The following is a 15,517-nucleotide window of genomic DNA, read 5'->3' on the forward strand; positions in this document are numbered from 1 at the left end:
GATGGTTCTCCCAACTTCTATACACAAGGCAGATAAGACTTACCTGACTCTACTTGAGCAAATGTCGGTGCTGTGTTAATGGCTGCACTGCAAAGTCAAATTCAGGATATGTGTACACTGCACAGTCAAAACAAGTTGTTTCTGCAGCTTTCTGGCCAGGGATAAGATTTTAGGCCCTGACTCCTGTAATCTGGCTTGCTACAAATTGTCTTTGCAGAAATGAGAGATAAAAGTCACTCCAAGGCTCTTCCCACCAAATCTTTTAAGGCCAGATAAACTATCCTACAACCAACACAACTGACTGAAAAAGGAATCACACACTAGTTCAGCACAAAGTATCATCTAAACATACACTGGCAAAAGCAAACATGATGCTGAAAGAGGAGTAACACTTTGCTGCACGAGGACCAGAACTTACATCTGGAGTAGAACCACTGAAAGAGAAGTATTTCAGCTTGTGATTCAGGCTAATTTTGGGCAGAGCATAGGTGTATTTTACAGTGACTAACTAATGCTGCTAGCAATCTGCTTATCTGAATTTTAACTTGTGGCTACGCTATCATTGTTGCAGTTCTGGAAATATGCATTTCAGAGGCCAAAGCACAGAAATGTGGGACTCCATCACTGGGTTGCCCCCATCAATATAACTCACAGGAGAAGGTGACAAAAACTCTGTACTCTGCAGGATGTAGAATGGTCTGGCAGCAAGATGTGTAAGCAACCTGGTTTTATACCTGCCTCATCTTTAAGACAGGCAGTATGCAGCTGACAGAGAGTTTCTTAGCACTGAAGCTGAACTTCATGCTAAAGCCACCCTTCTGTGGGAAAACAGGAAGAAAGGAGGAGAGCTGGAATGGAGAAAGCATCCTAGGGAGCCAGATTTGTCGCTTTGCCACTGCTGAGGGATGGATGATTTTCTTTTCCTGCTGGGAGCAGCAATCTGCCTCCTCCAGGGAAGCAATGCTGCTACCATGTTTCTAACCCTTGTCATCAGGGGGGCAAAAGCTCTCTGCCTGCATTTGCTCAGTTTTGGCATAAGAGGTGTAAAGAAGAGCTTCGCCATCTTGCTGACCAAAGACTACGATGCTCAAGACAACTGCCTACTTTGTCTACTTCTAAAATTGGCCTAAAATCCTGCCTACCAAGGGCAGATGGGTGTAACACAAAGGCTTATTATATTCACATTTTTCAGTCACTTCGCTTACTCACCAAATGTGAGCATAATGTCATGCCACTTGGCCTTTGTATTTACCCCTTACTTTAATCTCTTGCTCTTCTGTGACTTTCTCCATTTAGATATTTAGCTACTTTTTTATTAGTAGTATTAAGTAAAACAGTAAGCAGAACAGGAATGGATATTTTTTGAAAAAAAAAAAAACACAAAATAAAATATGGAAGAGATCTCCTCCCTGCTGCCTTTTTTGAAGTACTAAGAACATCTATCTTGAGAAACTAATCTTATGCAAAACCTAGAGGATGGTCCTGCATAGGGGTCTAATGCTTTTCTTTGGAGTAAAGGCTGGATGAAAGTCTTGTAAAAATTGTACTAACTTAATCCAGCAGGTATAGTCATAGTTAATTTTGTATGAATAACTCATTTTTTAGTTCAGCAACCAAGACAAAAGACTGGTTCAATAAAAACAAATTGCTTTGGTTTTTACTCCTTCACAGAAATGAAAAACTGGAAGGTAAATTAATTATGTATTAGACAAAATATTCTTCTTGACTATAAAATTAAACACACATAAGAAAAATCAAGGAAATGGAGGCTATATTTTTGTAAATAGCTAGATTTACAAAAAATCCAGAGCCCCTATGAGTAAAGCATTTAAACCAAAGAGGAACAGCTTCAATAGGAAGGACAGACTATGGAACATCCACCTATAACCCCTCTGGCTATAATCTGCTGCTTAAAATCCCTTCTCTGATTCAAACACAGGGAAAGATTTGGAATTTGGTCTCTTACTTTCCCAGAAGAGAGTCCAAACCACCTGGCTTGAAGGCATTTTGAGGCAGTTTTCCTTCAATCCCTTACATTGTAGCTGTTCCAATTTGTATTTAATATTTCGAGACTGAGACTATAAGCCAATGTTTCAGACATTTTTCTGGGAGGTGGGAGAAAACAGGGTGTCCTATATTCCTCAGCACAGGAGATATCTGACAGCTAAAAGGGGGAATAACTGCCTCCATCCTCCTGGAAAAAAAGAGTCTTTTGCAGTAGAAGGGGTTTGGTAAGTTTGATTTGAATTAGTAAATACTTTTAAAATGACTGAAAGCAAGGTTTTCTGTGAATAAATTATTCACACTGAAAAATACCAGCTTAGCTGTAATTGCAGAAGAACAGGAAACACTCATCTACTTGGTATATTTCAGCTTTACAAAATATGTCTCTTTTGGTAGTATAGCACTGCTACTGTGTAAAAAAATCCAGATCTCTTACTGAGGGGGAAATGTTTCAATATAACACATCAGAGGCAGAGGCATACTTGCATAATCAAGAATACACACTTCAACAGGAAACAGCTCTTTGTACGTATAACATTTTCACATGGCTGCAGGCTTGTACAACATTTCCCATGAATTATTATTATTATGCAACATGAAATAGTAAATGCAATGAAAAAGAACAAATGGAATTGTGGTGCAAAAACCACCCCCTGACTAGAGAGAGCTATCCATTTGGTAGTGACATAGCAGAAGAAAAATCTGAAGAAATATTCTTCTGTTAGTGCTCAAGAAAGCATGTATGCTTTCATGCATTGAGTAGAGTCTGCTATTATTACTGAATTTTATTTTTTTTCATTTTTTGTGCCCCCCCCCTTTTTTTTTTGGTTTACACATTGCACCATTATCTTCTGAAGCAGTTTGCTGTGGTAAATTATAATATTAATCAATATCAGCAATATATGATTTGAATATGGTCTCAGCCAACACATCTGAAGGTTTAATGAAAAAGGCATCTCATTAAAAAAAATCTGATATATTGAGAGAATAAAGTCTTCAAAACAAAGTGTGTAGAAAATACCCAAAACTTTAAGGAAGCACTATTGTCTGCTGGGAATTACTACTTACAAGGTATCTCCCGGTATCCACATTCCAAGGCATGGAAGTAGTTCATAAATTCCCTCACTGGAATTTTAAAGGTTTCAAACAGCCCCATGTCCTCAAAAAGCCTGTATGATACCTGAAAAAATGAAAACCAGCATTCTGCTAAATAGACGAGAAAGAATCTAAAAATTAGATACAAAACTCATTCTGTCAAATCACCCCATGTAGATGTACTTTCTTCACAGTATTTTCTCAAGTGTATCACCTCATCCAGCTATAGCAGCAGGTACTCACATTTCCATAGTGATGTGGTTACACAGACAAGCACACAACCTATTAGTACCAAACAGTCCTCTTCATTCCTTCACTGAACCCTTCCAAATGTTCTGCTCTTCCTTTCAGGCATATGGACCCCCAGATTTTGCAGGCACCTCAGAAGTGTATATACATAAAAGAAGGTGCCCAGAGTTCCTTTCCAGAGTCTTGTGAAAAAAAAATAATAATAGTAAAAAAATCCTCAAAAACCTCTCCAAGGAATATTCATGAGTCAATTCAATTCCCAGAAAAAAAAAAGGAAGCAAGTGAAGGAATAAGAAAATGAGAGGGTGATTTGGATCCTCTACATCATCTCCTTTCCCTCACTCAGATTTTGGCAGTGACATGGTAAAACCGACTTCAGGATCTCATTGGCAGCAAGTAGCTTAGGAGGCAGAGCTGCTCAAAGAGTTCATGCATGAAAGGATGACCACAGACATCCAGGAGAGGATACATCAGAAGGGAGAATGTGATGGATGAATGAGGGAGCGTTCAGGAGAGAGGAAAGCTCAGAAATGTAGACAGGAGGAACTGAAAAACAGACAAGATTCAAGGCAACTTTGAACTTGACATGCTGAACAATAGGACATTGTAGAATTACTGTATGACCTCTTCACTTCTTTCACAAGTCAGCTTCTTTATTTAATTACTGCTGTTAGCTAAATTCTGTCCTTTTTATGTCGTTTTCCTGGTAATGGTCTATGGTAATGTTGTGTCAATTTTCAAGAAGGGCTAGAAAGAAGACCCTGGTAATTACAGGCCTGTCAGTCTCATGTCAGTGCCTGGTAAAATTATGGAGAAGATGGTCCTTGAAGTTACTGAAGCGCACCCGGGGGACAATGCCGTCGTTGGTCCCAGCCAACATGGGTTCATGAGGGGTAGGTCCTGCCTAACAAATTTGATATCCTTTTATAAGATCACCCATCTAGTTGACCAAGGGAAATCAGCTGATATGATCTTTTTGGACTCCAGCAAGGCTTTTGACACGGTTTCCCATAGGATCCTACTGGACAAAATGTCCAGCATACAACTAAACAAAAACACCATCAAATGGGTGAGCAATTGGCTGATGGGCAGGGCTCAACGGGTTGTGGTTAATGGGGCCACATCTGGCTGGCGGATGGTCACCAGTGGGGTCTCCCAAGGCTCCATTTTAGGGCCAGTCATCTTCAATGTTTATATAAATGATTTAGATGTAGGTCTAGAAGGTGTTTTGAGCAAATTTGCCAATGACATTAAACTTGGAGGAGTTGTGGATTCGGATGAGGGTGGTAAGGCCTTGCACAGAGATCTGGACAGATTGGAGAGCTGGGCAATCACCAACCGCATGAAGTTCAATAAGAGCAAGTGCCGGGTCCTGCACCTGGGACGGGGAAACCCTGGCTGCACGTACAGACTGGGCGATGGGACGCTGGAGAGCAGCCCCACAGAGAGGGATCTGGGGGTTGAGGCTGATAGCAAGTTGAATATGAGCCAGCAGTGTGCCCTGGCAGCCAGGAGGGCCAACTGTATCCTGGGGTGCATCAAGCACGACATTGCTAGTTGGTCGAGGGAGGTGATTGTCCTGCTCTACTCTGCGCTGGTGCGGCCTCACCTCGAGTACTGTTCTGGGCACCTCAGTACAAAAAGGACGTAAAACTGTTGGAGAGCGTCCAGAGAAGGGTGATGAAGATGGTGAAGGGCATAGAGGGGAAGATATATGAGGAGTGGCAGAGGTCACTAGGCCCGTTCAGCCTGGAGAAGAGGAGGCTGAGGGGGGACCTCATCGCAGTCTACAGCTTCCTCACGAGGGGGAGTGGAGGAGAAGGAGCCAATCTATTCTCTTTAGTCACCAGTGATAGGACCCATGGGAATGGCATCAAGCTGAGACAGGGGAGGTTTAGGCTAGACATCAGGAAGAGGTTCTTCACTCCTCTAGTGACGTAGTCACTGCACCAAGCCAGGTGGAGTTTAAGAAGTGTTTGGTCTGTGCACTTAGTCACATGGCCTGAATTTTTGGGTAGATCTATGTGGTGCCGGGTGTTGGACTCAATGATCCTCATGGGTCCCTTCCAACTTGGGATATTCTATGATTCTATGATTCTATTGTTGTTGTTGTTATTATTCATTGCTCTGGATTAAACACTTTTAAATGCTTCCACTTTAAAAATCTTTCTTCTGTAAACTGCATGCTGCTTCATGAGCTCCCTGGCAGTCACCATCCCATAGACTGACCCCAGTGCTCTTGCAGCCATGGTGTGGTCTCCACTGCCAGGGGAAAGCCCTGGGGTAGCTCTGACAGCATCCAGCCACTTGACATAGGGTGCTCCACACAGCCTTTTCCCTCCTGCCTCCATTTTCTGTTCATCTGTGCAATGACTGCTAATGCTCAAGTGAATCATTTATAACTCAGATACTTCTAGTACTGCTGCCTGAACAAGTGTTTCTCCTGAATGATTTCTAAGGGAAACTTTTTTAGAAATGGGGACCATCATTCACGTGTAGCTCCTCTCTGGAGTGTTACAGGCACACGTAAATATCTTGGAGGACATGTACAAGGTTCAGGTTAGTGGTTCCCTATTCATTGCTTGTAGGCTACAACTCCTTTTTTGGCTCTTGTATGTAATTTCTGCAAATGTGTGTTCCTTTTAAGTCGTCAATGCCTGGTCTCCAGCTGTGACAAACATAACTTCTCATGAGGGCGGCTGTAATGATCCAGGGAATATTCCATCCCCCATGGACAGATTTCCCTTGTTCCCTTGTAATGGCTGCAGTTTCTTTCTACAGAAATCATACATGATGACTACGTATTCTTCTTGGAATCACAGAGGGACCAACTTACACGCACTGCAGTGATGCCACTCTGTCTTGATGATGCTGGAGTACAAGCAGTGTAGGAGCACCACCAGCATTTCTTGTTCCTATGGGCCTAGCAATAAATGCTGGGGAGAGATCTTAACTTTAGCCTGTCCTTTTTCACTTTCATTATTTGCTTTTCAAAGCAAATGAGTTTCTCTTCTGCAGTTTTTTTGTTTGTTTGTTTGTTTGTTTTTATAGGAAATGTAAGAAGAGAGTTAAGTGTGACTGAAAACATTATCTACGTTTATGGCCTGTTGTGAAGCAGCAGCTCAGCTGGAGGGCTTTGTTGTTCCTTTCTGAAATGGACTGGTATGCAAATTCCTCCCTAGCCCCTATTATGCATATTCGTTAGTGCCACATTTAGAGTGTTTTCCACTGTATTTTGCACACATGCTTTTATGGCTGCTGACTGGTTCAAGGTCTCTTTACATGTCTAAATCAATTTAACTTTACAAAAAGAAGAAACAGACATCTCAAGCAGCATTAAAGATGCTATGCCAGCATTTGCTTTCTAAACCAAATGCTTCCCTAGCGGCACGTGTCAACTTTGCTTTGTTCCATCTCATAAATTTAACCTAGCAAGGCAAACATAGTTAACCCAGCTTGTTAATTTACTTATTGTTTTTAATGGATGAGTCCACTTAACAGAAAAATCAGAGAATAAATCATTAGTGCTTTTGTTTTCCTTTGTTGGTAATATCCCAGGATTTAAAAATTACACAAGAAAAATAATACTTTTAGCTGCAGGAAAAAAATATATATTTGTTTCAGTTTCTTATTTCTAAAAATTACTTTGTTAGGAACGTATGAGTAAGTGGGGAAAAGAACTAAAGGAACAATCTTTATTTTATGAACAAGTTTGAACTTGCTGCTTTCTGCTTTTAAGGAATGAGAGTTAATACAAACAGCTGTTGCAGAAGATAGTGAATTTTGATCTTGAATATTATTTATTTAAGCTTTTCTAGTATATTTCACAGGCTTTATTTTGTGTCACTGAAACGGTGATAATGTGCTCAGAACCTGATCAAAAAGCAAATATTTGGAAACAAAGTGTGGAGCTTTAGTGGAAACTGTGAGCAGCAGAGGGAAATTGTCCCAAGAGGTTCAAAACTCCACGTAACTTAATAAAGTCCTTAACACCCATAGAAGTACCAATGAGAAAACAGAAGAATGTTTGACTCATTCAAACTACTGTTTTTGCCATCAAAAGCATTCTGTTTTTCCTTATGTTTCATTTATGACTCTGTAAGATGCTTTACTGCTAGACAAAAACATGATGAAGAAGACCTAGAAGGGAATTTTAATCACTTGTTCTCCAAGTATTGCAAAGTTGTCTCAACGACCACTGGTGAATGTATATCATTACCCATATCCAGACACATTTTGCCTATTTGTCTAAAACTAACCTAGAGAGCTGGTAGGCTGCTTAAACATAGATGTTGCTTGCCAAGCTACAGAATGATAAAAGACAGACCACAAGTAAATTTAAATTCATGCTGTGGTTTTCCTGGTTGACCACTGGATAATGGAATATAGCTGAATAGTAGTTAGCCCCAAAGGGAACAACATTTGATTTTGATATAGCATTCCCTGGAGCTTGTTGCAGTGAAATCTGCTTGACCCACTAACCTCTGTGTTTGTGTGTTGGGGTTAATTTTCAAACATACCAATAAACAGCACTCATCACAACATAATGCCTTGCATTGCCTGACTGAAATCTCCAGTATAGAAAAAAAATTCCTGCATCACAACTGAGTATTTTTACTGTTTAGCCCTCTAATGTTGGGCTCAAGATAAATCTTTTCACTACATACTTGGTAAGGGACTAGAACAACTCCTGCAGAAAGGAGAGAATATTCAGAAGGGTTTACATAAACTCATTGGTGAACAGTAACAGTCATAATAGGTGTCTGTTGTTGTTTTTTTTTCTTTCTTTGTTTTTGTTTTCTTTCACATTCTTAAATTAAAAGAGATGGGATTTCAAAAGTAAGGAATTTAATGAGAAGGAGTTCATATTGTCAGCTTTGAATTAGGTGTCAGGGATCATAATTTATTAAATGAACAGATTACAGGTCATAAAAATACTTTGTCTAAATCATATCTCTAGATCAATAATCAAGCCAGTCATCACAGATGAGATACCCTTCCTACCTGACTGAGAATACGACCACATTTCTTTCCAATTTTTTCCACCAAATCAAAGATTGGAAAATTCCAACTGTTTAGCTGCTCCATCAGGGGATCCAAGTTGTCCATAACCAGAGGCTCAGGAGCGAGCACAGGCTTGTCCTATGGCAGAAAGTAAAATAAAGTTAAGTTTTAGTTCTGTGAAGCATCTCATGCAAAAGAAAAAATTGTGCTGTTAAAAACTAAGGCCATGTTAGCATCATTTCTAAGCCAATGGTACTTTATTCAGCTCAGCAGAGATGTTCCCATTTCTACCAGCCCTACAGCTAGTCACTCTTTTTTATATATTTTTTTTCACTTGAATGAAGAGGAGATTCTGTATATGAAACATCATTTTCTGAACTTAGGCATGAGAGACATTCATTCGTTCATTCATGGGAATCATTCATTCATTTCCAAGTGAGTCTGTCTTCTTCATTGTTAAATTTGCTGGGGTAGAGAGGCAAAAATGTTCACTTTCTCCTTTCGCATCAGGACACATTCATTATAATCGACATGTATCACAGCTAACGGAACATGTTCCATGAGAAGAATTATCCATCTTAAACTGAGACCTACCTCTTTTTCAAGGTCTGCAAAGTAAAGACTGGGCATTCCCCTTTGTTCAAATTTTTCCCTAAACACTTTATTGCATTTCATTATTACTAAGGAACTGCAAATGAGTGAACCCTAAAATATCTCAAGAAGGACATCTTCTCTCAGCATGTCCAACCCCAATTCAACAGACTACAATATTTTTTTCAAGAGCTCAAACCATGTTAAAATTTATTAATCCAGTTCCACAGAAGGCTGGGAAAACAAACAAACAAACAAACAAAACCCTAAATTTTCCTTCTACCTCTGAATCAAATTTACAAATCAAATATAACAGCAGTTTCAAGATCAGCACCTGTTAATGTTCACCATACTGCAATGTTCTTAAGTTATATGCATGCTTATAATGTTATTCTGTTCAAGACAATAATATTATGCTGCACTCTCAGGGAAGTGTCAATTTCTTTAAAAGTAAGAATCACTGTATATATCAGCCAGGATTGCAAGGCCATTGAAAATTTGAAGTGGCTGAACAGGAATACAATACATCGTGCTAGTAGTTTGAGATTATCATTTATTTTCTTTCCAATCTATTCCCTTTAAAGGCAATACTAATACAGAAGCCAAACATTTCTTAAGTGCCTAATGACAGATCTATAAGCCTGTATTCATTCCTCAAAATAGATGGTTAGTGTCTCACAAGTGGCCAGTGCTTAGGACCTCTCACACAGTTCAGTGGGTCCTTTCAATTCTTCAGTCAAACCTCTTACTACAAGGTTTAGCTGCTGAAATTTTTGCTTAAAACCATAGCCATAATCTTTAGATTGCTCTGGGGTTGTGTTTGTTTTTTTCATTTCCATATACATTCAGTCTATGGTGACAGTGGAATTTAAACAAGCTACCTCAGGTGGTATCAAGGGATGCAGAATGATGGTCTCAGGCGCATACGTCCTACAGACGGATCCCTTCTGTGTCTGTTCTTTGGAGCAATCTGTCTCATCATCATTTTGTACAATATCACTGCTGTCACTGTTGTTGGTCTCATAGTCAGAAGTGGCTTGTGCAGGATCATCTACAACACAAATCACAGAGCTTGTTGTGTGAACAGACCTTCTGAATAATAGCAACAGGATCTCTGACTCATAATACATATGTGCTGCTTGGCTGTGTCTAATGTTGAACAATCTGTCCAAAGACATTAAAGCATATATCCTGCAGAGAGTGAAAAATGGGATTAGGGATTGAAGAGCAGGAAAAAACTTGGTGACTGTTATTTGTACTGGCAAGGTTAGACAAAACCATATGGAAAAACATATTTATTTTGCATTGTATCTATATTCTTCATGAGCATTTTCTGCATCTTAAACAAGCAAAAAGGAAAGAAGCCTCAAAGGCAGTTTGAATAATCTCACCTACATATGTTTTCCTTTTGTGAGACAGAGGCATATTTACCCTTCCAGTGAATAATTATTAAATTTTAAAGGAGGAGGAGTTTTTGATTGACAAAGAATTACCTGCTCTATTCAGGGAGTGTGTGGTACCATCACTTCTATCTAGTGTCCCATCACCAGCTTCTATTTGGTTATAGGGTCTGCCACAGCTGAAATACAACATCAGGAAACATACACCTTATAAAGAATCATAACAGTTGGATAGTCTTATGTAAAACATATTCCTGTTGACCAAATCCAGTATATGATTGCGTCACACATTTTAAGCTATGGCATAGGCTACATTCTAAAGACAAAATTACAAGAGTGAGCTGAAGTTTTACTGAAAGTCAGAAATGCAAAAAGACAGGTTTATACCTTCGACATGGCTAACACCATTAATGTCGCCAACAGTTAAATTATACCATGTGATCTTTTATAAATACCTTTTTTCTTTATTTTCTAAGTTTATCAGTACAAAACAAGCAAACAAAAAGCTGGCTTTGTACTACAACTGTACTATAAACATGAATTAAAGAAAACAGTAAAAATTTGCCAAAGTGCCATACAATCTTATGTTTTGAACACAACCATGCTTAGGCTTCTTTGCTCAAAGTTTGAATACATTCCTATTTAATAATGCAAATAGTTGTTTTGCCATTACTGTAGTGACAACAAACCATGTACAGCATAAATGGACATTTATTTTATATCCAAAATGGGCATTTTGGATAGAACAAGAGGAGGGTGATTTAGTATCCAGACATTTAGCAGACAGAGTTTGCTTCATCATTGCCAGAGAGGAAAGACATTGTGGGAAGGATTGCAATAGTGAGGCCTTTCCGATGCCTGGTTCTTCCCTTCTGCTAAAATTCTTTATTCCTTGTGTGCTATTCCCTTTAAGCCCTAAACACTAATTCACTACCAGCTGGAATATCTCAAATAACTATGTCCCAATATGATTGAATCTCAGACCTGAAGGAAGAATGATATAGCATGAAATCACAAGAGAAATTAAGGTCTGAAGACTCATTTAGCTTTTATATCAGATTTATATCAGATATATCAGATTTATATCAGGTCTTCCCATGAAAAACTGACATTTTAATATCTCTATCTGTTTGGACTTAGTATTTTGTGGCATAAACTATATATAACAGTCTTTATAAAGAAACAATTATAGAATTATCTAAATTGGTCAAATTTTGGATAAGAAACTTTGCACCGTTGTTAGTGCACCATATAAAAATGGCTGAAATCCTATGCCTGATGATTTTGATGGGGTCAAAAACATATTGTGGAATTTGGTATACCCTGCAAACCTACCATGTCCCTGAAAGAATTCAAAATAACAGTACAAATCCACAAATAACGATGCACATGGTGCATTGCCAAACAAATAAATCTCATATCACTCAGGTTTATAAACAAGATGAAAAAAAAATCTTTCCAAAATTCCTTGTGGTTGCCATAAGGTCAATGATAACAAGTCAAAATGTAAAAGTTATAGAGAAATAGAGTCTTTGGCTGTGATACTACAAGGTTTCTGCATTATTATGAGTGCACCTCTTTATTTCCAGAACATATACAAACTCTTACTGATTTAGTATGTCCAGTCCACATACAAAATTGTATTAATAAATAAATAAATAAATAATACCAATTTTTTTAGGTATTTTTAGAAAGTGTTTTACCTGTTAGAACACTTGAAATCTGCTCTTTGTCAGAAGTAAATGCGCCCATGCAACTTTAACCCAATCCCCCTTCATATGCAAGTACTATAATATACATGTACTTCACAGGATTGTTTAACTTTTTTTTTTTTTTTTTTTCCACAGGATCCCTGCCTCATCCACTAAGCAGAATTAAGAGTGATTACTTAAAAAGTATTTTAATAGCATTGTTTGGTATATATTCTTGTTTAATATAGCCTTCAAACTCCAATGTCCTACCACATTTCACTTTGTATATAAGTAAAACTTCTGTCTTGATGCCAGTGCCTGAGTAGATCAGATTTAAAGCACTGAATCCACTGAAACTTTATTTCCTCTTCTGTTGTTGCTGGGGGAAGGAGTTGGTGGCAGAGGTTTGCTGACTCTAGTATTATTTTGCAGCAAGGCTTATTTACTTATTTATTTATTTATTTTAACAGGAAATGTAGAGCACTGCACACCATGAAGACCAGCAAGTTACACTGTGAATACTCAAACATGAAAAAATTCTTTTCCAGTTTTTGTTAATTTAACTCAGTTTGTCTTGGCCATTTCATCTCTTTATTGTGTGCGTTGTTTTTTTTAATTGTTTGTTTTCTTTATATATATATATATTATATGTGGGTTTTTTTTGTTACTTTATTGCACTTATATTACTGAAGTGTGCATTATTTACGTGCAGTTCAGTTCGTATCTGTGGAAATGACATCCCAGTATAGTAATGGCTAGAAATGTGGGAGTGGTTATGATTTTTCAATAGACATTAAAGGCACAGTGATAATAGTGGATGTCAGTTTTATTAGCAGTCATTATACCATAATATTTTAAATAACATATTTGTTTCAAATAATCAACAACAAAGTCTATACCAGCCAATGTCACTGCTGGAAGTTCTTACACAGTCTAAGCATTTGAAAAGAAGGAAATTAAGAACCCAAGTATGCTATGCAACTTCCACAGATCAAACAAGACATTAACTATATAAATGTTAATAAACATTTACCAGTGATTATATTGAAATCAAATTCTACACCTCTCAAGTAAATATATTTCATTACTACCTACAGCAGTCTTACATTGGTCAGGGTTCTTTTTTCTGCTCTGCAACAACTAAAACATAGGGGTGTTATCAGCACTCTTCTCATCCTAAGCCGAAACATAGCATTCTACCAGCTACTCAGAAGAAAATTGACTCTGTTCTAACTGAAACCAGGACACACGTCAGGATCCCAGTCTGAATTCCAGCGAACATGGCTCCATACAGTAAGCCTACAAACTCAGTTATGAGTTTTTAGCAGGCTTCATAGAATCATAGAATATCCTGAGTTGGAAGGGACCCTTAAGGATCATCAAGTCCAACTCTTTGACACCGCACAGGTCTACCCAAAAGTTCAGACCATGTGACTAAGTGCACAGTCCAATCTCTTCTTAAATTCAGACAGGCTCGGTGCAGTGACCACTTCCCTGGGGAGCCTGTTCCAGTGTGCAACCACCCTCTCTGTGAAGAACCCCTCCTGACGTCCAGCCTAAATTTCCCCTGCCTCAGCTTAACCCCGTTCCCGCGGGTCCTGTCACTAGTGTTAATGGAGAAAAGGTCTCCTGCCTCTTGACAACCCCTTACGAGGAAGTTGTAGACTGTGATGAGGTCCCCCCTCAGCCTCCTCTTCTCCAGGCTGAACAGGCCCAGTGACCTCAGCCGTTCCTCGTACGTCTTCCCCTCCAGGCCTTTCACCATCTTCGCAGCCCTCCTCTGGACACTCTCCAACAGTTTCATGTCCTTTTTATACTGTGGTGCCCAGAACTGCACACAGTACTCGAGGTGAGGCCGCACCAGCGCAGAGTAGAGCGGGACAATCACCTCCCTTGACCTACTAGCGATGCCGTGCTTGATGCACCCCAGGACACGGTTGGCCCTCCTGGCTGCCAGGGCACACTGCTGGCTCATATTCAACTTGCTGTCTACCACGACCCCCAGATCCCTCTCTTCTAGGCTGCTCTCCAGCGTCTCATCGCCCAGTCTGTACGTGCAGCCAGGGTTTCCCCGTCCCAGGTGCAGGACCCGGCACTTGCTCTTATTGAACTTCATGCGGTTGGTGATCGCCCAGCTCTCCAACCTGTCCAGATCCCTCTGCAAGGCCTTTACGCCCTCATTTGAGTCCACAACTCCTCCAAGTTTGGTGTCATCAGCAAACTTGCTCAAAATACCCTCTATTCCTACATCCAGATCGTTTATAAAAATATTGAAAAGTACCGGCCCTAAAATGGAGCCTTGAGGGACCCCACTGGTGACCGCCCGCCAGCCTGACGCAGCTCCATTTACCATAACCCTTTGGGCCCTGCCCGTTAGCCAATTGCTCACCCATCGTATGATGTTTTTATTTAGCTGTATGGTGGACATTTTGTCCAGTAGGATCCTATGGGAAACTGTGTCAAAAGCCTTGCTGAAGTCCAAAAAAATCACATCAGCTGGTTTCCCTTGGTCCACCATACGGGTGATCTTATCATAAAAGGAAATCAGGTTAGTTAGGCAGGACCTACCCTTCACAAACCCATGCTGGCTAGGACCAATGACTGCTTTGTCCCCCAGGTGCGCCTCAATAAGTCCGAGAACCAACTTCTCCATGATTTTACCAGGCACTGACGTGAGACTGACAGGCCTGTAATTGCTAGGGTCTTCTTTCTGACCCTTCTTGAAAATTGGCACAACATTTGCCAGCTTCCAGTCTACCGGGACCTCTCCAAATTCCCAGGATCGTTGAAAAATAATGGAGAGAGGTTCCGCGATGACATCCGCCAGCTCTTTCAGCACCCGGGGATGAATCCCATCCGGACCCATGGACTTGTAGGGATCCAGGTGGAGTAGCAAATCCCGCACACGTTCAGGGTCAGTTGGGAGTTTGTCATCCCCACCGTCCCGGTCCTCCAGCTCAGGGCACCCTGGGTCCCGAAGCCCATCATCGGCATTGAAGACAGAGGCAAAGAAGGCGTTAAGCGTCTCTGCTTTGCCTACGTCATCGTCTGTGAGGAGACCTTCCCTATCAAGGAGCGGCCCTATGTATTCTTTAGTTCTCCTTTTTCCATTTACATATCTAAAAAAAACCTTTTTATTTTCTCTCACAGACACAGCCAGCTTCAACTCTAGCTGTGCTTTGGCCACTCAAACTTTCTCCCTACAAACACGAACAGCATCCCTGTATTCTTTCCATGACACCTGGCCCTCCTTCCAGTAGCGAAACACTCTCTGTTTCCGCCTAATCTCCATTAGAACATTCCTGGTTAGCCACGCCAGCCTCCTGCCCCGCCTGCCTGACTTGCGATATTTAGGAATTGCCTTATCTTGTGCTTCTAGGAGGCATCGCTTAAAGAGTGACCAGCACTGGTGGACATCGAGGCCTTCAAGAGCAGTTTCCCAGGGGACCTTACTGACTAGTTCCCTGAGCAGCCTGAAGTCCG

At 40.2% G+C, this 15,517-nt stretch overlaps 1 protein-coding gene across 2 annotated transcripts in view; it reads right to left on the minus strand.

The window, feature by feature from the left end:
• The window catches only part of PDE3A (phosphodiesterase 3A), a 274,527-nt gene that overhangs the window by 25,584 nt on the left and 233,426 nt on the right, over positions 1-15,517 (minus strand). Inside the window, exons 7-10 of one of the 2 annotated variants that reach the window (XM_082784838.1) lie at positions 10,437-10,522; positions 9,822-9,994; positions 8,353-8,490; positions 3,073-3,184 (exon numbers count right to left, since the gene is read on the minus strand). In XM_082784838.1, the coding sequence (XP_082640964.1) occupies positions 3,073-3,184; positions 8,353-8,490; positions 9,822-9,994; positions 10,437-10,522 (509 nt within the window). The remainder of the gene's footprint in view (positions 1-3,072; positions 3,185-8,352; positions 8,491-9,821; positions 9,995-10,436; positions 10,523-15,517) is intronic. The other variant, XM_082784839.1, reaches the window with a different exon arrangement.

This window comes from Aythya marila, assembly GCF_965140915.1.
Source record: "Aythya marila genome assembly, chromosome: 1".
Lineage (NCBI taxonomy): Eukaryota > Metazoa > Chordata > Aves > Anseriformes > Anatidae > Aythya > Aythya marila.